Source organism: Apteryx mantelli, chromosome 13, assembly GCF_036417845.1.
Source record: "Apteryx mantelli isolate bAptMan1 chromosome 13, bAptMan1.hap1, whole genome shotgun sequence".
Classification (NCBI taxonomy): Eukaryota; Metazoa; Chordata; class Aves; order Apterygiformes; family Apterygidae; genus Apteryx; species Apteryx mantelli.
Genome location: NC_089990.1, coordinates 20,863,336 through 20,884,770, shown reverse-complemented (window position 1 = coordinate 20,884,770; position 21,435 = coordinate 20,863,336). Strand labels below are relative to the sequence as shown.

The following is a 21,435-nucleotide window of genomic DNA, read 5'->3' as shown; positions in this document are numbered from 1 at the left end:
TTTAAATATCAGGAGTTACCGCTTTCTTGGTTCATGAATACATCTTTTAAGAGAACTGCAAATATATCAGTTAAGACAACCATAATTGTTTAGTATTTCTGTATTTCTTCCATTTTGTCACAGAACAAACTGCTATAAGACAGGTAGATGAAAGAATTCTAAGAGTGGTTAGCAGTCTACAGAAAATGACATTTTCTTACTTGGAAGTTGTACTGCAAACTCAAGTAAAAGAAGAACCATATACACAAATTTTCTGAATGCAGCGTAAGGAACATAGCAATTCTTGCTGGAAGCTTAATTAAGAGATAGTACCTGACTGATAAAAATATTATGTCCATATGCTCTTATACTGCAGATCTGACAGCAATCTTTTAATTTATATAAGAGCTAAATCTGTACCGTCTTAGAGTTATATTTACTAGAAGTGAGATAATTCAGCTATCCTATTCTACTCTCTCCCTACTAAACAAGGATACAAGACGGCCCATAAAGCTTTTTTAAAAGCTTTAAGTAATTGCTAAATAAAAGAACACTTACAGATTCCAACAACATTAATTCTAATCTTTTTCTTGGTTTGAGCCAAATCTTCTCAATTACTGTACTGAAAAGCTTCACGGTTTAATAAAGAGCTTCAAATTAAGGAGAACTGCCTTACTGCCCCTGGATGAGTCTAAGAGCATTTGTTCGTGCTGTTTCCCAACTTGCCTATCTCTAAAAACCACACTGCATCAGAATGCACCAGACAGTCATGAGCTCTAGCTGCCAAGAGTACAAATGGGCAGACATACAAGAACGTCCCAAAAATGTGACAGTCAATTTGACATTACTGGCAAAAATTTAAATCCACAATAACTTGGCAGAGAACTGAACTTTCACCCACACAAAGAATGAATCCTGATTTTGTTACATAACACAACTTTACAGTACTTTAATTACCACTTTTGACAGGACTTCCAAAGCCTGTATATGCATAGTAGTTTTAAGTTTTAATGAACAATGTTAACTACTTTCCCTCCCATTCACTTTTTAACTGGACTGTATACAAATTGAACAGGAGTTGCTTGCTCTTCTTTATTACTGTATTCATTTAGAAGTTCAGAATAAAATTAGTTTTGATTTGCTAAATTTTGGTCTACACATAAGTCTAGCTGCCAGTTACCAGCTTTGCCACAGCTTTAATTTGTTCTTTTTTTATTATAGCTTTGCAGCAGTAAGCCAAGAATATGAATATCTCTATATATATCTCTCTCTCACCAAAAGAAGCATCTAGCCCCATTCTACTGCAACCCAAAATTAGGAGGCAGAAGGGAAGTGAGAGAAGAGGAGCACTTCAGGTGCTCCACTAAGGAAAAAAGAACCATCACTGTATAACATTTTATTTTATCCTAGAATATTACAAAATATTACAGAAATAGATTCATTGATTTATTTAGGACACTGACCTACTTAAAAAAAGTATTCCTATTCACATTACTTAAGTTTTGTGGGGTTTATTTGCTCTTTAAGAAAGTGTGACCATATGATCCAGAAGTTAGTAGTCAGACAAACTCCTGGACTCTGGAATACCAGTTCACACAGTGCACATGTAATGCCTTCCCCCTTAATACCCATATTGTAATTTTAAGTTTTCCTTAAAACTAAGAAAATATGGCAAAGAGGAGATTTTAGAAATTAATCTGAACTGAGTGCACTGACTGAAATTCCCCTATGTTCCCTGAGGCAACTGTAGCAACTCTCAAAAAAATGTTCTTGGTCAAGTTTTTTGTTGAGCAGAAATCACAAGTAATACCAGATGCTGCAGCACTTTTAATGATACACACATGTGGGGACCAAGGTGCAACTTGCAGGATTAGATCCAAGCTATTTTAATTTGTATTTTACTTAATTTAGAAAGCATTTTCACTGTATCTTTGAAAATATACTGTGTTATTGTTTCAGAGATTACAGTGTTTAAACTAGTATCATACCTGCTTACATTTAATACAGTCAAGTCTTGTGTGTAGGTGTACAAGTAAAAAAATTAGTAAGTGCCACACAAAGGCTTCAATCTAGCTATTTCAGCAGATGTTTGAAAAGATGCCTGAATATGCTTGATGAACATTTTCTAGTGTTCATTGGGATTTTTTTTTTAAGTCCTTTACAGAGATATTTGTAGTACCACATTTCACACCCCTTTTTCTCCCACCTCATCAAAATGTTGCTCCATTTCAGTTAAGCAGTTAGAATAACATAACATGCTTTTTATTCATCTTGGACAAGTCAGAGAAAGTGAATTATACCAAAACACAGAACTCATTCAGCACAGGAGGTCCTTCAGGAGACTGACAGCTCTAAACAGAGGTTTATATCAAGAGATATCCAAAGGAATTTAACAGCCACAACCCAATCTCCATTTATGTTACTCTCAAATTACACTGAGAGTTTTTCCAGTTTTCCATTTTCTTATTTTGTAAGGTTATATTAGGTGACACTACTTTAAGAGTAATTTTCAAACAGTACACTACTTCTTGTAAGCTTCAGAAACTTCTAAGCTATTGAGCAAGCTATCACCACATTCTGGCTTCCTGTTATGTTGCCATTTCTGGACTTCAGGGTTACCTCATTAAGTTGTTCTACCACAGGCAGAAAACAACACAAAATAAACTAACAGTGCAATGAAAGAAGCATCTTAAAGGAAAAAGAACAATCAAGGGTAAGTTACCCAATCTTAAGGCTTTTAATATCAATACAGTAGCTACAGTATTTACCACTGTAGCTGGCTTCCAGTCATTTGGATCAATAGCAAATGAAATATATACTTGTTTGTTTTTAATTTTTAACTATTTGATCCATCTCAAAGACTCTCATACAAGATGTCCCTATTAAGAGATGAGTGCCATAGCATCAGAGCACCAAACTATCCTCAGACAACTTAATACAGTGTGCCTGTTCTGAGAAATTAAAACAGCAGCCTCTTAGTACCACCAACTTGAAAGAGTCCCGTGCAGCTACTAGCCTGCTCCCTCAACTTTGAAGAAACCAACATACAGTTTCATGCTTTACTTCCTGCCTATCCCTAACCAAAACACACAATCTTCACTTTTAATAGACAGTGACAGGGTATACCACACAACATGCAAGTTCTGAAGCATTTAATGCACTTTTGAGCAGTCGAATGATACCAACAGTAACTTCAGCTGCTAGCCAGTTATTAAAAATTGAAACAAAGCAACAGTACTGACACTAGGTAGATTTGGGGATAGCCATCTATATTCCTTGACATACAGAAAAGAGTTTTAACATATTAACTGTTTAAATACACTGGCAGCAACCTACTCCCATTTTGGAGAGATGTGTTGATCTGCTTCTCCCCTTCCTTCACCTCACCTCCAGCGTTTTATCCAAGGTGTAAGATAGAAAGCCATGATATTTGGGGAAATGTCAGAAGTGCACGAACGGCTGGACTCCGCCAGACGGACAGAGGAGCGCTCAAAACGAAACCTCACGCTCACAACAATAAAACCACAGCACTTAATCCACCTTTGCCCCAGGTGCAGGATTAATAAGCGCTACTATATCTAGAGCGCACTGTTAAGAAACACTTATCGGGAAGAGGAGTTCACAAGGTTGGAAAATGCTTCTGTACTTCTCCCCCCCCCCACCCAAGGCTGGACGGGGCGTTACACAGCTCCCGCTCCCACGTGCGGGAGGCTCCCGGCAAACTCGGGAGCCGGTGCCGGCTCCGGCCACCCCGGGCCGCGCCGCGCCGGCCGCCCCTCGCCGCCCCCGCCCCGGCCCCGACTCACAGTCCAGGTGCTTCTTCTTGGGGCCCATCACCTCGTGGGTCGTGGCCTTGCAGACGGCCTTGGCGACGGCCGAGCCGGTGACACTGTGCTGCGCCGCCGTGATGCGGTCGGTGATGGACTGCCCCGACATCTTCCGCCCCCGCGGCGCTGCCCGCCCGCCCGCCGCCTCACGCTCCTGCTCCGCGGCCCCGCGGCAAGGCCGGGGCGGCGGCCACCGCCCCGCGAGCCCAGCAGAGCCCCCGCCGGCCTCCCGCCGCGGAGGGAGCCCGCAGCGCCCCGCCGGCCCCCCCGAGCGGCGGCGGCGGCAGCGGAGCCCTGGGCGGGCGCCGCCTCAGCCCGGCGCCGCTCCCCCCCGCCGCGGGGCTCGTCCCCGGCGCCCTCCGCGCCGCTCCCTGGCAGCGAGGCGGCTGCGGCTCCCGCTCCGGCTCTCGCCCCGCCGACGCGGCGTGGCGTGGCGTGGCTCGGCCGGCCCCGCTCTGCCTCCGTCCCTCGGGCGCCACTCCGGCTTTTCCTTTCACATTTCCCCTCCCAGACAAAATGGCGGCAGCGCGGCGGCGGCGTCAGGTGACCGCGCGGCCGCCCCGCCCCGCCCCGCCCCAGGCGCTGCCCCGCCCCGGCGCGCGAGGCGGCCGCTGGCTCCTTCACGTTTTGGGGCTAACCGTCACCTTCTCCGCTGGGATGTAAGACTGCTCTCAGGCACTATTTGGCCTTAAATAGTCGGTCGGTGAACTGCTGCTGAACCAGCAACGAGCCTTTGTAAGTCCACTACGCGTTTTTGTGGAGCCTGTTGGGTTTTGAAGGCTCTCCTCCATGTTCTCCACATTAGAAGCAGTCCCCAAAGACCTAGAAAGTTTGGTCGCGGAGATGAGCCACGCCTTGGGTCTTGGCTCTGCGCCGCCGGCTGGTGTGGACAAGCCACGTTGTGCTCGCGGCCACACGAGGGTGAAGGGCTGCAGTGGTTATTCACAGTGTTGCAGGAAGCCCCTGTGGGGGCTTTGAAGGGCTGCAAACCTGTTCTCCATGAACAAAACATTAACTTCTTCCTTTGCCCCTTTTCCACCATCAGCAGCTTTTTGTTCTCTGGATGGATTTAAAAGAAAAAGAAAAAAGCTTGTCTGCTAGCATTATGTTTCCTGTTGTACGAGAAGTACCCCAGGAGTACAAGCACTGTCATGCACTGCCAAAGTGATGGAAGAGCTGATCTAATGCGATGTTTTATTGCTCATTTTTGTGCACCAAGTCTTATTTAGTCTTGTGTAGCAACATTGGCTTCTGTGGGATTGCAGAGCTGGAAAAGGACCTTGTGATACTACCGTATGTTGTAGGAAGGCTCCTTCTGCGTCTCTTGGTGGTTACAGAAAAAGAAGAAAAGCGCCTCAGAAAACTGTTTTTCTCTTGCAGACTTTGTGTTTTATTTTCAGAAGCAACATCTATCAAAAGAATAAGTGCAACCTCCCTTGTTGAATCCATTGCATGTTCAAATGAGGAAATTAAATTTCTTCTTAAGTTCCTCCCTGTAATTCTGTTGTTTGTCTACTCCTATATTAGACTATTGAAAAACTTCACAAGAAACTTCTTTATCGGGGCACAGATTGTATCGGGGAATCTGAAAACCTGTTTAACCACAACCACATTGACCTGGCTTTGAGGATAGGGGTCTTGTTTATTTAAAATTACAGCAAAGAACCAGGCAGGACAGGAGTTGGGTGACAGATCTAACCCAAGAAGGGAGGGGGGGAAATGGTAGTTTACTATACACATATATTCACTCATTTGCCATTTTCCTGAGAGCAAACAAGAAAGCAGTTGCAACTTTTGCCAAGTGAGATAGTGGTTTCTGTGATATGGAGACCTGCCCGTTAGAGCTGGACCGTTACCAACAACATGTTTCAAACAACTACCAGTCATATGTTAATGATATCTTGTGAGGAGAATTAAACAAACAAGTTTGGAAATGATAGGCTCTGTAACTCACTAGCAATTCCCCTGATCCTTCCAGGCTTGCTGTTTTCATACCAGCTCATTAGGTGGCTAAAAATATGACAGGGGTTTAAAGAGAACTACAGAAATGAGCAGGGACTTCTTGCTAGCAGAACTGTTCTGGAGCAGAAATTCAGGAGTCCAGTTTGCGGGATCTGGCTCACTTACAGGGGTCAGCTGGTTTTGATTTTAAAAATATTCTCCAGGAAGCTCTCTCTTCTTCTCATCCACACAAATGGCAGCTCTTACAAGGATAGGAGGAAACAGAAAAAGCAGTTTTGAAGAAACCTTCTTACTTAGAACTTGCTCCTCTGCCTATTACATTGACAACCAGTGACTATATACACTCTTTGACTTCAGTGAAAGTGAGTTTGAGCTTCCAGGCCAAAATGGGAAATTTCCCTTTTTCATCATCTAGCAGAGTGAGGAAAGGTGGGTTTTGCAATCAAACAGAGTCCAATTGTATCAATAATATGATACCGCATTACTATAAATTGCACATACAGAAGAACTGTCATAATTTCAATTTATGATTCCAGTCTGAATAGACACCCATCCCCATCCTGTAAAGTAAATGTTTGTTTCTTATATTCTCTGCTGTTCCATGCATCCATCCAAATGGGTGTTGTGACATTGTTATTCTTTTGGGATTATGATTTCCAAAGACTGTATTCCCTGAATGACAATGAGGAAGTTTCACTGTTACTGTAAGAATCATTAATTGTTTTTCAGTCAAGCCTTGAGGCTCCACTGAGGACAAGTTCAATTGTACAAGACCCTGCATGAAAACTTAGGAATAGACATTCCCTCTCCCTCAAGTGTTACATTCTCAGTGAGTGTCTTCAAAACTGATTTTATCTTAAAGACAGGTATCAATTTATCCTTGAATATGTGTATACAGTAACATATACTATGGAAAAGCATGACAGTGCAGTGGAAATATTAGCAGTCCTGTGATCTGGGGTGGAGAATATTCTGAGTGAAGGATTTCTATAACCCTAAGGGCATAAATACATTAAAACATGGTCACTGCTATTAAAATATTGAACACTTCCTGTACCAGAAAATGTTGCGGCATCTTTAGCTCTGCTGGCAGCAGGCAATTTCTAGCTGCCTTATTTTTGCCTTAAGACTTATTGTTTCTGGAAAAAATAATCTTGAATCTTCAAAGCCTGAGGAGACATTGAAACAGTAAGAGGAGATGGAAAGATTAAATAAGCATTATAAATATGTCTAAATCTCTTAGGGCTTGTCTAAACAGGGAAGCTCTTTCGAAATATGTGAGCGTATGAGCTGAAGCACAACAGCTATTCTCCATCCCCAGCAGGGACTTTCTTATTTCATTCTATTTCAGAAAGCCTAAATTTCACTTAAGTGCCTGAGTTGAGTGTTTTCCATTGGCTATAAATGCCTCTGTCTTTACTGAATTTGCTGGTCAGGCCCAAATATGAGTTCACGTTTCTCTCTGTAGTCAGCCCATCAGCTTGCTCCAAATTCAAGCCATACTATGCGCAATGTGGTTGACTGAAGATCATGCCATTCGGCATGAACTTATGCTCAGGCTAATATAACAAAATGGATGTAGTCTATAGAATCTAAATGCCAGACAGTAGGAAATAGACAGATATTTAATGGCATTTAGGTCATCTGAATGTAATGCTTTATAGAAGCACCTTGTTTCAGGTTAACAGAGTCAGCTTCCAAAGCACTGCTTTTGTGGAGCAGAGATGCACATGAAGTGCTACATAATAGCTCTTCTTTAATGATTGCTTATTGAGTACTTGTGTAATTCTTACTCCAACCAACAAATTATGCTGGGATACTGAAAAGTATCCTGAAAACTTCCTGCAAGTTTTATGAAAATAGTGTGGTCAAGAAGTCCTTGCTGTCCTGACAGAAGGAAAACCAGAGATACTAGCTCAAAGTGCATATACATCAGAGTACCACTTGTGAAAGAATCTCTATAAATACCCCCATATGAGAAGAAACATCTGTCAGAAACTGCTGCCTTTTAGACATTGAAGTTATTCTGCTATGCAACACAATATATATACAGTACACCAGCTACTTACAGAACACCTTATCTTCCAAGTGCATTGGTTTTTAGTTATGTGAGAAAAATTCTTACTGTAACACGGAAGTGCTTCATAAAGAAAAAGTAACTAAAAATAATTTGAAGGGAACTGGTGTCAGTTTAGCCCTGCACTTCTTTGGGATGTTCCACTCTGCCACTAAACACCTCTTTCATGCTACAGTTCCCAGGACCTGTGGGCAAAAAAGGAATTCTTGTCGGTGCACAGGGTATAAAAAGAGGAAGAAATCAAGCCAGTCTGGTCCATCATCTATTCACCTTAAGGTACTAGTCTACATTTTTGCTATAATGCAAAACTTTATCCCATTAGTAAGAGTGTTTGAGTGAAACACTACACCCTTAGAATCAGATAAGGGCAAGGAATTATAAGCTCCCACGCACTAGGGTGGAGTGACAAGGTGCATTCATCATCCTAAATAGAGACGCATTTATAGAGGGTTGTGCTGTGACACCATGAAAGATGCACAATTAGCTACACAAATTGTTGCATAGAAATTGAATTGGGAGGTATGTACATCGACTAAAAGGAGGGCTGGAATGAAACCTTGCCCACCTCTCTGTCAGCTCCCTAACGTGACATGCGTGATTAGTCTCAAGGAGATAAGGAAGGGTCAATGTTTGTTAGGGCTGACATTTCTCTCTCACCTCACTCCCGCAGTGCCACAAGGTGGGCGGAGGTTTTGTGTGTTTCTCCAGCAGTCACTTGAGCGCATACAGACTAAAATCCAGCTTGTTGCTCTCCCATTTTTTTGCTTCTGTGGTTCTGCCAGGAGAATGACAGCAGATCTTACGTGAAGTAGCTGGCAGTTGTTGCATTTACACCAAAGAGGTACTTTTTCATAGTGTTCCTTGCCTCTCTCTCTCTCTTTACCCCTCTCATGTGGAAACAGCACATCTTTTACAATTCAGTTTAGCTTGCTCTTTAGCAAATCTTTTTTCTTATCCATTCTTCCTGCACCTATGGACTTATGTTCATATTTTTATGGATGAAAAACTGGAAATGATATGTTCAGTTTACTTCTTGGGTCATTCATTATGCTGCCTAGTGTTTATTATAGGGCAAGTGATTAGGGCTTTTGGAGAAAGGAGACAGGAAACAGACGCCAGACATTGTTAGCATATAAATAGCGTTGGGGAGGTGGTAGTGGCAGAGAATGGGACTTTTCTGGGATTTTGCCATAACTGAATGACACAGATGGTTTTCCAGTAAAATGAATATTTTGGTAATGAGTAGTGAATGTGCTTCAGTCTGGCAGCACCTACAGCCCCAAGAATGCAAACAATTTAGAAGTAGGTTTGTCAATAAATACCATCTGTTCAACAGCATTGAATCCAAAGTATTGCAGAACCTGCCTTAACGGTAACTGCTGTTTTGGTAGACATAGGTGAGATAAAAATCACTACTAAATACTCTTTGTAAATAGTGTGATTCTGATCTCCAAAGTATAAAACTTGCCTAGAATCAAACTTGTTTATTCCAAATTTAAGTCTGAGAGAATTAAATTGATGCAGTTAGGTTTTTGCTGACGGACGTAAGGCATGTCCACTGAAGTGCAACTATAAGGCTGCAGAAGCTGCTTCTCACACAGTAGCTTCTGTAGCTGGGACAGTTAAATATCTGAAAAACTTCTTGCTACCACTCCTCCCCTCAAGGGAAGGAAACATGTAATCCTGTGAGCAGCAGCAGTAGTGAAGCCTGGTTTCCTAGTTACTACGACTGGTGTTTTGAGGTTGATTTCCTCTCTGAACACACTGATACCTGATAAGAGGTGAGTTCCTGCCGCAACCTTTCTTTCTGTAAAGACACTAATAGTCATTTCCTCTGGCTCCCTATATTCCATTAAATTTGCAAAACCAGAATATCTTTGTGATCTTTACTACTGTTAGATTTTGCTGAAATTGGCTAATGGACTCTTAGGTTTCTAGGAGAGAAACAGGCAGACAGAAAATAGAGATATGATTATGTTCTAAAAAGTCTAAAAAAAATTGTATAAATGAATTTTAAGAACCTTAGCCTTCTAGTTGACCAATTTTTATCTGTTCAGAGACATGAAAGAAAAAAAAATCATGCTGTTGTCCAGCTTGGATTTATGGCTACGATAATCAGGCAATCTGTTTTAAAGGTCTTCCCTTGATTCCACCAGCTGTGAAGGAAGGAGGATTGATGATGCAAAAGCTAATTGTCAGCTTGCTGTGTGTGAAACCATGAAAAGTCACTTCAGGTTCAAGAAATGCAAAGAGCACAGCACCCCTTCGTTCTGCCCCAGACCTCAGAACGGTCCTAGAGGGCTGTTCACAGGCTAGAGAACATGAATCTTCATTTTCCTCTGAAGACTGAATTGTAAAATGTGGATAGGAATTTTAGCTACATAACTGGGACTCTGTATGACTAAATTCATCCAAATCTTGCATAATTGCAAAATGCTAAAAGATGAGATCACGAGTCTGTCAGTGGAAACTGTGTGGCTGAAAACTCAGACTCATTTTTATGTTTGTCTTTTTTTTACTGAAGGATCAGAGAGAATTGCAGGGAGAGACAGGCCTGATTAAGCAATTCCTTAAAAGTATAATTTAATAGAAAAATGTAATATGAAAATAATGGAACAAGGAAAAAGTGAAGATTCAAAGGAAGATCAGTGCTGAGGACTGGAATTCACAGCTTATTTTCTCTGTGGAAGAGGTGACATACAAAGAAGAATCATAAAAGAGATGGGTGAAGGAGAATGGAAAAGTTTGCTGGAGGAGTAAATCATAAAAGATCCTTTTTAATGGAGACTGCTTACATTTGTGTAAATCTGGAATAAATCCACTTACCTCTATATTTCATTGACATCAGTAAAGTTACTTGACACATACCGATCTGCAAACAAATCTGGCCTGAAAACAGCAAGAGAGAAATTGGTCGGAGGAAATTTACTCTTTGAAAAAATTATATCTACAGCTCTCTATGCATGTTATACTTAAAAAGCTTATGATGCTTAAAAAATGGACCATTTTTTTCCTCTGAAACAACTAATATTAAACATCATAAGGAACAGGTAAGCAACAAAAAAGTTGTCAGTAAAAATATTTCATGAACTTTAGCTGCATCTTGTTACTATATTTTCTCCTTGTAGCTTAATGTGTGGTGTGGTTCCTGGAATAAAGGACAGGGGAGAAGCTAGAGCTGGATTTTGGCCCTCTATATTCTGTCCTTGCTTTGACTGGCACATCATACTCCTCAATGGCAGGCAATAGAGATTCTCGCAGGTTCATTCTAACCAGCTGAATGACAGGAGAATGTTTGACAGCCCAATACCAAAATGGTGTGGGGCTGGGAGTGGCATGAGAAAAACCTCAGAGAAGTATATTTCTGTAAAACCATGAGAAAGCTGCTTCCAAATCTCAGATAAGCGTATTTCTGTGAAGTCCAAAAGAAAGCTGCTTCCAAAAATCAAACAAACACTCAGAAAGATAAAACTTGCCTTCAGTGAAAAGCATGACGGAAGGCGCTGTCTCCATGGGTGAAGAAACACTGCTGAGAGGAGTTGGGAGCTCTTACAGAAAGGTAATGCCACTGCCATAGCCTGCTCCGCACTCCAGTAATGTCCAGCAGGCCAAAGGGAAAATTCGGCTCTGCCCAGAGGTTTGATGGGGGTTCCTATAAACTTCTTCAGCCCTACCAGACTGGTCCTATATTGAGCTGGGATAAAGCCCTTTTTTCCAGGACAGCAAAGTGGCACCGGGTTGTGATCAGGTTTGTTTTGGTACCAAGCAGGGGTACAAAATCAGACACAATCTGTGGTGCCTTTAAGTCCTTTTTCAGAGTGCTCCAGAAACATGGAATCTGTGCTCCACAGCATATGATTAGTATAAGCCACACATTCATTTTCTCATCTTCTGTCACATGAAGATAAGTCACACTTCGTCTGCTTCCTCCTTCCATAACGCTCTTGTTGACAAACAGAGGCCTCAGCAAGGAGAACCGGCATTCATCTGTGCCTAGAGCCAGGTGCTCTGTCTCACAGCATGCTCCAACTTCTGCCTTTGAAATCACTGTTGAAGTTTGAACTTTTAAATTGCTGACTCCATATAGAGAAGGGACAAAAGAAAGAGGAAAAGAAAGAATGAAAGGAAAGGCAACAAAAAAAATCTAGAGTTATGCCACAGTTGCATAAGTGTTGGTAGGCGGAAAGCCAGCCTGCCCCTGCACCATCAGCTTTGAGCAAGTATCTAGTAGTGCCTTCCGTTAGATTAATCTTATTCCCTGAAGGTGTGTTACTGCTGATAAGGACATATTGGAGAAGATTTCTGTATTATTTCTGAAGTGCCTTATTTTAAGAGAGTTTCTATTTGGTCAAGAAACTGTTCTGATTTTTGTTGCTGAGCATTTAACAAAGATTCCTGAAAGTCACCTTGCTTTGACTTATCTCCTTGCCTTTAAAATTCAATGTCTTTCAAAAGATAAAATAAAATAAATACTACAACATAGTGTAAACAGTGTAGCAGAATTATTTTAACCTGGTCCAGTTTGGTCTGTTACCTTATGAATTTAGTTCTGAAAAGCAGGCAGCGGACTGAGGAATCTCGTGCAGATTCAGGTTCCTAAATTTAGGCTTGAAGATTCGTCTTGGTTTAATGGTAGGGGGTCCACAGCTCTCTTTTGGCTTTGGGACTCTCCTGGAATGAGCCTTGGTTATTTGCTAGAACTGTGTCTGTCTGTGTGTCTGTGTGCGCATGTGAGCAGTTTTGATGCTGAGAGTCACTGCCAGCATAACCAGAGGTAAAAGTCGAAGCTTGGAGGAACCTTGGTGAGGACCAGGACAGCCATTCTGATGCTCTAACACTGCTTGTTTTAACTACAGGCTTACTAACCTTGGAGAAACAAGAAAGCTAAAATCATCAGACTAATGCAATTATACAAATGATGTCGTTGCAGTGGGTCAAAGAGGATCTGAAATGTTTTCTTACCTCCCGAGGAAGAACAGCATACCTGCTTTACGGGAGATGAGTTTAATGTTTGGGCACTGATTGGATTGTGGGAGCTGCCACCATGACAACAGAGGAAGGAAAAAACAGGGTAGCTTTTGCAAACATTCATATAAAACTGCTAATAAAAAATAATCTTGTATTAAAATCAGCTTAAAATAGTCCTGGAAATTGCGGTCTTGTCGGCCTTATTTGTGTACCAAAAAACCTGACAGAAACAAAAAAACTTCTAGAATTTTGAGACATTTAGCGGAACAAAAATTAATAAGGACAAAGCTGCATAAGTCCATAAATGAAAATCTTTCATCTGAAAACATATAAAATTCCTTGAGTGTTTCACTAGGAGATAAGGGCAAACCAGCACATATCTTTTATCTAGACTTTCAAAAAAAGACATAGAAGAATGAGCTAAGGCACTTCTGAAACACCCTCGAGGCATCTCGCTGCTTTGCTAGGTGCTTACCAACCTTTGAAAAGTTGAACCAAAAAGGAAGAAAAAAAGTAGACGTAAATGATGAATGTCTGCTTGGCAAAGAGCTAAGAGTGTTTAAAATGCAAATTCTTAATGTAATTGCCTGGCATTGCTGATACAGCAAGAACTGAGTCAACGCCACTGAAACACAGCAGCTACAAAATGGCCCAGGAGACATTTTTATACAACATGCAGTTAACCCAAAGGACTGGCCTCTCCCTGGGCAGCCGCGGGGTTTCTGCCATCTCCCCTCGAGGTTTCCGTGGACCTCGAGGCTGGTGGGCAGCTGGTTCACCAGCTTTCCACAGTCAGCAATTCCCTCTGTTCCTTTCATCCATCTTTTTGGAAAATTCTGGAGCTAGCAAGCAGCTCCATGAACAACAGAACTAATAAATAAAGTCATAAATAACTTTCTATGTGTTTATGTCTTGTGATTTATGGGATTTTTAGCTGAATTCTCCTTAGGTTGCAGCACAACTCCGTTGCTTATGAAACATCAGAAAAGCCACACGTTATGCATGTCCTAACCACCGGAAGAGCTTCACGGGAGCTCACACTTTATTGAACACCAGAGAATCCACACGAGAGAGAAACTTTGACTAAAGAGTGCATTTTCTGGTGTCTAACAAGGCCCGGGCTCCCATTATAGTCTTTCGCAGAGCTGAATTTGTTCTGCTGCCTTTCTCTTGACAGGGACATTAGCAATCTCTCTCTCTTCTCAGCTTGATCATCTGTTCCCACAAAATTTGCAAGAACTTACTTTTTTTTCAGCCATTTGCTCCTCAATCACGTTCAGTTTAAAGTGGCCAGGGGGTTGAAGAATTACTGGGGAGGAGGTGGATAAAGACTATGATCTTATAGGCCCTATTCCCTTTCCAGGGATGAGAAAGGAACAAAACTGGCTCATAAATGATGCGGAGGAGAAATACTGCTTTTCACCCCCAAGGGAAGGCTGCTTTGCTGTAGCTGTTGCTGCTCAGCCAGGCACAGAGGAGCACCAAGGGCACAAGGAAGGTGCCGTGAAGCCCCCAGCACTCCGTGCTGCGGCTGTGCAAGGCCAGGAGGATATTTCGAAAGGGGTTGTGCGCCGGAGAAGCAGTGAGGTCCCTGGCAAGCGTGCAATACGTGCCTCCAGGCATGTAAAGCGGCTGGGCTGATAACAGCACGGGGTGGATCTGCAGTCAGGAAGCCAGGTCCTGTGCTTGATTGCGCTGGAGAAAATCCAAAGTGAGCAACAACAGCTTCATTAGCCAACAACGGCAGGGCTTCAGGGCCAGCGCTTGGGAGAGAGGATCCATTTGCTTTTCTGCAAGATGTTCTTTAAGAGGTTACGTATCAGTGCCTCTTACCATCTTCTTCTATCACATCCTTTAACTGTTTCTTTTCTACTAGACAGAAACTTTTTTAGAGCAAAGATCCCCGCAAGATGTGCAGCACCTTTGGGTGCTGAAAGCCATTTTCCGTTTGCTCCAGCTGTATGGTTGCGCCCATTGAACAGTATCACCTTGTACTGTGCCTCTCACCATCCTTACTCCTGAAACACCATGCCACAATAACAATTCCTGTTTTTCCATGGTAGAGGAGTTCCTCTTCTGTTTATTTGATTAAACAGTGAAAAATAAAGCTGAATACTGACAGTCCCTAATGCTTCCCTAATTTGGAAATTCTGACAGCAGTTTCACCGACCAAAGGCAAGTCTGTGCTTTTAATATGCAAACACGCACACACTTGCCTATTGATGAATTAAGTTCCTGCTCCACACTCGTCACACAGAAGCGGGTTGCAATCTTTCAGGGTGAGGCACTCGGGGAGACCAAGCAGAGCTGATGCTTTCCTGGGCTGGGCAGAGATGGGCTCCTCCTTTGCAGATGTTCGTGCCCAAGCACGGTTTAGGTGCCCTGTATAGAGAGACGGGGTGGAAACCAGGCCAGGAGATGGATACAACGGGACCAAGAGGTCCCCTGAGCCATATGGAGCAGGAGGAAGGGGATATACTCTTATCCTGTGCCACCAGCAAGGAGTGCTTTCTTTGCTTAGATAGTCCAAAGACTCCATGCACCACAGGGTGAAGACAACTGCATTAGTATATAAATTTATCTGCCTGTTTTAGAAGGTAGAATGGAAAAGTGGCAAGAATAGCAAGAATAGGGACTAAGAAACCTCTTGCATCTGAAACTGGTCATGTTCCCGGGAGCCCTTGTGCCGGGATGCTCCTGGACCTCCACAGCTCCAGAAGAAGAGGAAGAAGGGTAGGCTGGAAAAATGAATAACATATAAAAGCTTATTTATGGAGAATATAGCTCAGTCAGCAAAATGAGGGCGACCAACAGGCTCAGAAACTGGTGGCGTGTGGTGGGTCGCAGTGACATGGGTCACAGCCCGTCCATCTGAAAGCCTCTGGGTGTTGGCACGTTAACGTTGCATAGATCAGACAGAAAAAGGCTCCCCAAGGAGGAGCCGATGGGGAGCACCCTGCGCCCGCTGCACGGTGCCTGGGCACAGCGAGATACCGCTCACCATGTTATCTCCTTGGGCGCGGGGGCCCGTTGTAAGTGAGGAGGTTACACCAAGGCCAACCTGTTTGCAGCTCTTCAAACGCGCGCAGTGGCCTCTTGCTCAATGTGTCTGTGTTCAAATTGCAGCACTTTAATTGCTCATTCTGAACAGCGCCTGGGGCTGCATCGCAGCTCCTATCCCAGCGCAACAGCCAGTGGCAAAAAACGAGGATTTTGGTACCCACTGCTGCCAAGCCAGAGCCAACAATTGCTACAGGAATTAATCCCATAGGCAGCATCTAAGCATATATGGCTGAAGTCCATCACTAACACCTACTGACCAAGAACAAAATCACCATAGGTGGCCCAGCTACCTATTTCTGTAACCAAAATGCACATTAGCCTGTCAAAGAAACAGCTAAAGCGGTAACGCGGGTGTCTGTGAAAGGCAGGCAGGGAGCAGGGGAGCTCCCACCTGCGGCGCCGGGGTTTCAGCAGGACGGCACTCGCACAGCAGGAGGCAGGAGGTTGTACGCTGAGCTTTGCTTTAAAGGAGCATTAAACCCAAACATTTGGGGATCACAAGCAAGATTTTGAGAGCACCGGAAAGTACATTTCTAGTAGCAATAAAATAAATAATACTGAAATAGAGAGCTATTTGTTGTTCCTCCCATAGGATGCTGTAACAGAAGACACCCCCCCACTTTGGGTTTTGGCAGCGTTGCCATCGGAGCCAGATGGGATCACCGATGGCGTCCACATCTCAACTTCTCCCCTAGTATTGCTGCAAGTCAGCACCGCGCTGGAAGAGCTGACAGGGAAAACAATCATTTTCTCTTCCTGTTTCTAGCTTGTTTATTCTGTCAACATGCAGAAGTGCTGGTACGTGCACAGCTTCCCAATTTTTGATAGTGTACACTGCCTCAGACACAGCGGGAACAGGCATTGGGCAGCAAAGCTGATGCTGAAATAGGAACTCTGGTTATATATAAAATGTTTTTTTTTCAGGGCATACTATTTCATGGGCAGCCCTTCAGGGATGGGAATGTTTTCCAGGTTGGTTAAGTGAAAAATAAGCAAGTGGGCGATGGAGATTGGCAGCAGGCCTGCTCTTACTGGCCACCCTCAGCCACTTGTTGACTGCTCTCCTACGCGTCTAACCAGGTGGTAAAGAAAAATAACACACAACAAAAATTCTGGATTATTTTAGTAAATCCAAGAGTTGGACTAGATCGTTCTACTGGGATCGGCTCGGGGCGTAGCTATGCAGGAGAGGTTGTTGCAATGGGTTAAGAGTGGGCAACTGGGGGCAGCAACTTCCTGGGTCCATTTAGCATCAGCCAGAACAGCACTTGGTCTGACTTCATTACTGATGAGCTGACCTTTTTTTTTTTCTTTTCTTTTTTTTTGCAAAAAAAGAAACCCAGATTAATCACTTTTATGTGAGGGCTTAAGTCCTGTATTTCCCTCCTGCATTTTGATCTAGCCTTTAAGATCTACTGCTGGTTACACTTCCCTCTGCCTTTGACACTTGAGAAAACAGGGGAAAAAAGAAAGAGGAATACTGTTGAATTTTATCAACTTTTAGTATCATCCCTTGACAAAATATTATCTGTAGCAAAAGCATGTTGTTTACTTTTTTAAAAAAATAGCATGTATTTCTTTATCAATGAGTTGTAACAATCTCTTTGGAGAGTTCCATGAAAATGACGCCAAATGACAGCTAAAAATCTACCAGTTCCTCCAGAAAAGTTTCACAAGTAGCAATGGAAGGTTAGTAAGGAGGCAACTGCTGTGGTTCCTCTTCTTTGCCTTGACAAACCCTGAGGCATGCGTTTGCAGATCACCTGTGAAGTAGGGGCATGACTGATCTTGGCATTAGCTCCCCCCATTGCTTTTATTTTGTGATATTTCCTGAGTTTTTTCTTTTTTTTTTTTAATAAGCATGGCACAAGGGGGATCTCATGACACCAGAAGATCTCCATTGCACTTTTTGGTAGGCAATTTGCTAACATTGAGCACATTCTTTTATTAGAAAGAGTTTCCTTTTTTTCCCCCTTCCTGTTTTCTCTGCGTTGACAGCTGTGAGGCCACACAGGAGCTGAACAGAGCTAAGCACCAGCTCTAAACCTTTGGAAAGACAGCTGGGTATTAACACACTTTTTAAGTTTCTGGGCCAAAATAATTTTGGGTGGTGGAGGTTGCGTTCCCCTAAGCTGGGTGCTGCTGGAGGGAGGAGATGCAAGCAGCTAGAGACAGTCTCCCCTCGGGTTCAGGCAGCAAAAGGAGCTCGCACAGGAATTCCAGCTAAAGTGGGAACTTGCCATCTGCTAAAGAGCACAAGCGCCTCGCGTAACTCCCACACGCCGCCGAGCACCGCGAACCCGCTGGTGCCCTGGGAGGTGCGAGCAAAGTCACAGCATGAAAAATAACAGCAGTAAGGACGCACCGACTATGAACCGCTCCTGCTCCTGCTTGTAGACTACTAAGATATGGCATTTCCAGGCCTGGGACGCTGCCTGTAAAGATCATTTTCCTTGTTTGTATTGTAGCGGTTTGGGGGACTGCAGATGTGGGCTGGGACCTGCTGTCTTGGCTGCTACCGAGGCCCTGAAGGTGACCCTGAAATACGGTGTATCCCTTGTCCAGAGCAGCACAAGCCGGAGAGCCTAAGGCTGATGCAAAAAGCTAATGAACTTTGCTGTCTTACTTATCATCTGACGTGCTTTGGCCACTGCTGTAGAATAATGCAATAAAAATACACTTTTGTGAATAAAATAATATTTTTCTAGAAAAATCATGAGAACAGATCTAGACTTTGTACTAGCCTATAAAATGAATTTCAGAGTTATTAATCTAGTTTTCCTAGACACCATTTCTATGCAGAGTGTCTCATCTATGGGAATGAAACCATCTGGATCCAGCTGTTCTCCTCTTTGCTCTAACCAGTGCACATCTCTCTTTTCTCACCTTCTCCCAGTGCAGACCAGCAGCTCTGCCTCCTCCCTGCCTTTTTATATGAACAACTGCGGTCAACAGAAGCAGCAAGAGCTAGTTAGACGGCTTAGTATTACACTACTGAGGGAAAGAGCAGCACTTTCACCGAGATTTCTCCCTTTTTTGAACACAAGTGTATAGGCTACGATACCTGATAAAGTAACAGGAAATTTTCCCTTTCCCCCAACCTGATGCAGGGAGGCTGGAGACAGCAAACTTGCATCTGCTTTTCAAGCCAGCCCAGCTGGAAGCTCTGCAGGGAGTAACAGTGCGATCACCAGCTAGAAGGGCCACAGGGCAAGTCTGCAGTATAAATAAGGTTATTAAATGAGCATTAAATGCCATTTGAGATGATCAGAACTGTTTAGAGAAAAGTAAAATCCAAGAGGCGAATGGATCATACAAGGTGCTTTTGTGGTATATATAAACCTGGAAAAAACTTACTGAGATCACTACAGTTATTCCAGATTTTCATTCTGTGTAACGATCAGATTCTGGAGGAGCTCTGCCTGTGGCAATCCCTCCTTATTTTGTTCCCCTGTCACTCTTACTCCACATGTCCTGCCCCGGTTCGCTGTTTGCCGGCTGCGCCTGCCGCATCGCCCCTTCTCTCACTGCCGGGCGCCTCCCGCGCCGCCCATCTGCGGCTCACCCGCCTCGTGCTGACCACGCGGGACGGGAAGGATTTCCTTCGGCAGCTTTTCCGGGAGATTTCTGACTAACTGCAGAGGAAGTCAGACCAAAGAAACGATGAATCTTCCATTTTTTATTTTTAGAAGAGCTTCAGAAGCGGCATCTCTTATTTTTGAGCTATAAACAACTTGCCCTCCACCCTGCTAAAGGTCTTGTCTTTGCGAGCAAGGCAGGCACCAAAGCTAAATGCATTTTCTGCTGGGAAGCCGTTACCCTTTTGGGAAGCTTCACTTGCAGGTTCGGCCCCTGGGGACTGGCCCGTGTTTTTAAACAAGTACTCTATAACCTGAAGGAGCCGGCAGGTGCCCGTGCCCGGCTCCACGGTCGAGAGGAGCCTGGCGCGGGGCTGCGTCACGCAGACCCGGTGCTAATACGAAACTGAGGGGCCAAAGAGTCACCAAGCCCCCTGTGAACTTGCGAATGAATCCCCATATTGCTCAACCCGGTGTCTCTGTGCGGGGCAGCCGTCCGCGGGGCTGTACGAAAGGTCGCTCTGAAAGCTCGCCCCGAACTTTGATCCCGCAGCCGAAAGCCGTGTTTGCCTTCCGGCCTCCCCTCTAGTGCTGGCAGACACCCACCAGCGCTGCCTTCCTTTGATCTTCTGCCTTTTCCTTGGTCCTAGCTTAATTTTTACAAATTTTACCTAACTTTATCTAATTTTAATTTTACAAAGCCGCCTTGCCTTCACAGAGGGAGCAGGAGCGTTTTGCGGAGCGGTGGGCTTCGCGGGGTGGCCTGCAGGGCCGCCGCGTTTCTATTAGGGATCTGCATGTTTTCTCTTGTGGGAAAAAACGCAGAGTAGGCCTTCCCCATGGCGCGCTCTGCTCGTATGGGGAAGGAAGCAAAAAAGAAAACAAAAAACAAACCAGAAAAGCCCCCAGCAACAGTAGCAACAACAACACCTCCAGCTAACGGCATAACCAAAGGTGCTGAGCTTGCGGACAAAGAACTGAATAATATTTTTGAACGAAAAAGCAAACTGAACTGCAACAACAGCATGCAAAGAAAATACCTGCAAGTCACATTAAGCATTATACCGCTCCGGGGAGCCCCCGGGCGGAGCAGGGACTTCTCAGGTGCTCACGCCGGCATGGATTTGCCAGCGCTCTCCTAAGCACCCAGATCCCCTGCGCTGTCAGGACAGGGGGCAAGTCAGGACTGTGCAAACGTGAGGATATGCCATAATCAGAGGTTAAAGGAAAACCAAATACCAAAGTAAAACAACACAGGACAGTAAATGAGAGGTCGGGCTGTTCTGTGATCTCTGCCGCGTTACAGCAGGGCCCAGTACCCGGCTCCCCGGGGGCAGATGGCCAAGCCCCTGCCAGATTTCTTTCCTTTTGTTTAAATTCTAGCTGCAGTGCTACTGACACCCAGCACGCTCCTATATACATGTGTAACAGGTAGAGCAACGTCCTCCCGCGCTGTCTGCCCTGAACAACTGCAGGAGTAGCCTTAGATGCTGTGTGATGGGGAAACCCAGATCCTCGGAGCTGCCACGCCACAGCACGCAGCCTGCCCTAATCGGCGGCTAAAGGACAGGACTGAGACTCCAGACCTGGGCATTTCCACTCCTGCCACCAGCCCCGGGTAAGTCACTGCTCCTCTAACTGCACCTGAAAATCAGCCCAAAGCACCGGTCTCTCAGCTGAAGCTCTTGAAGGTGTCCTGGCGAGAGATCTCCAAGCTGGATATTGCCTTGGGGCCCGAGGCCCCTATCACGGCACTGACGCAGCCCCTGCTGTGGGTGGGATTGCAAAGGGACGTCCTCTTTTCAGATAGTGCTCTATTGATGTGACCATTTCCAGTTAAAAAAGACCAAGCAATTGCACTCCTAAGCAAAAGAGTTAACAGCGGGAAAAAGCACCAGGAGTGGTGAGGAATTGCTGCTTTTTTGACCAATGTACAGCAGCACCCGAGAGGAAAGGGGCTTGTGTTTCACACCCGGGGGAT

General features: G+C 44.2%; 1 protein-coding gene across 3 annotated transcripts in view; it reads right to left on the bottom strand.

The window, feature by feature from the left end:
• Nucleotides 1-3,967, bottom strand: part of LOC106482667 (phosphatidylinositol-binding clathrin assembly protein-like) — a 33,499-nt gene extending 29,532 nt beyond the window's left edge. For 2 of the 3 annotated variants that reach the window (XM_067304291.1, XM_067304292.1), the window contains exon 1: nucleotides 3,786-3,966. In XM_067304291.1, the coding sequence (XP_067160392.1) occupies nucleotides 3,786-3,915 (130 nt within the window). In that variant the 5' untranslated portion in view covers nucleotides 3,916-3,966. Of the gene's footprint in view, nucleotides 1-3,785 lie in introns of all 3 variants that reach the window. The other variant, XM_067304290.1, reaches the window with a different exon arrangement.
• Nucleotides 3,968-21,435: the final 17,468 nt, after the last annotated feature.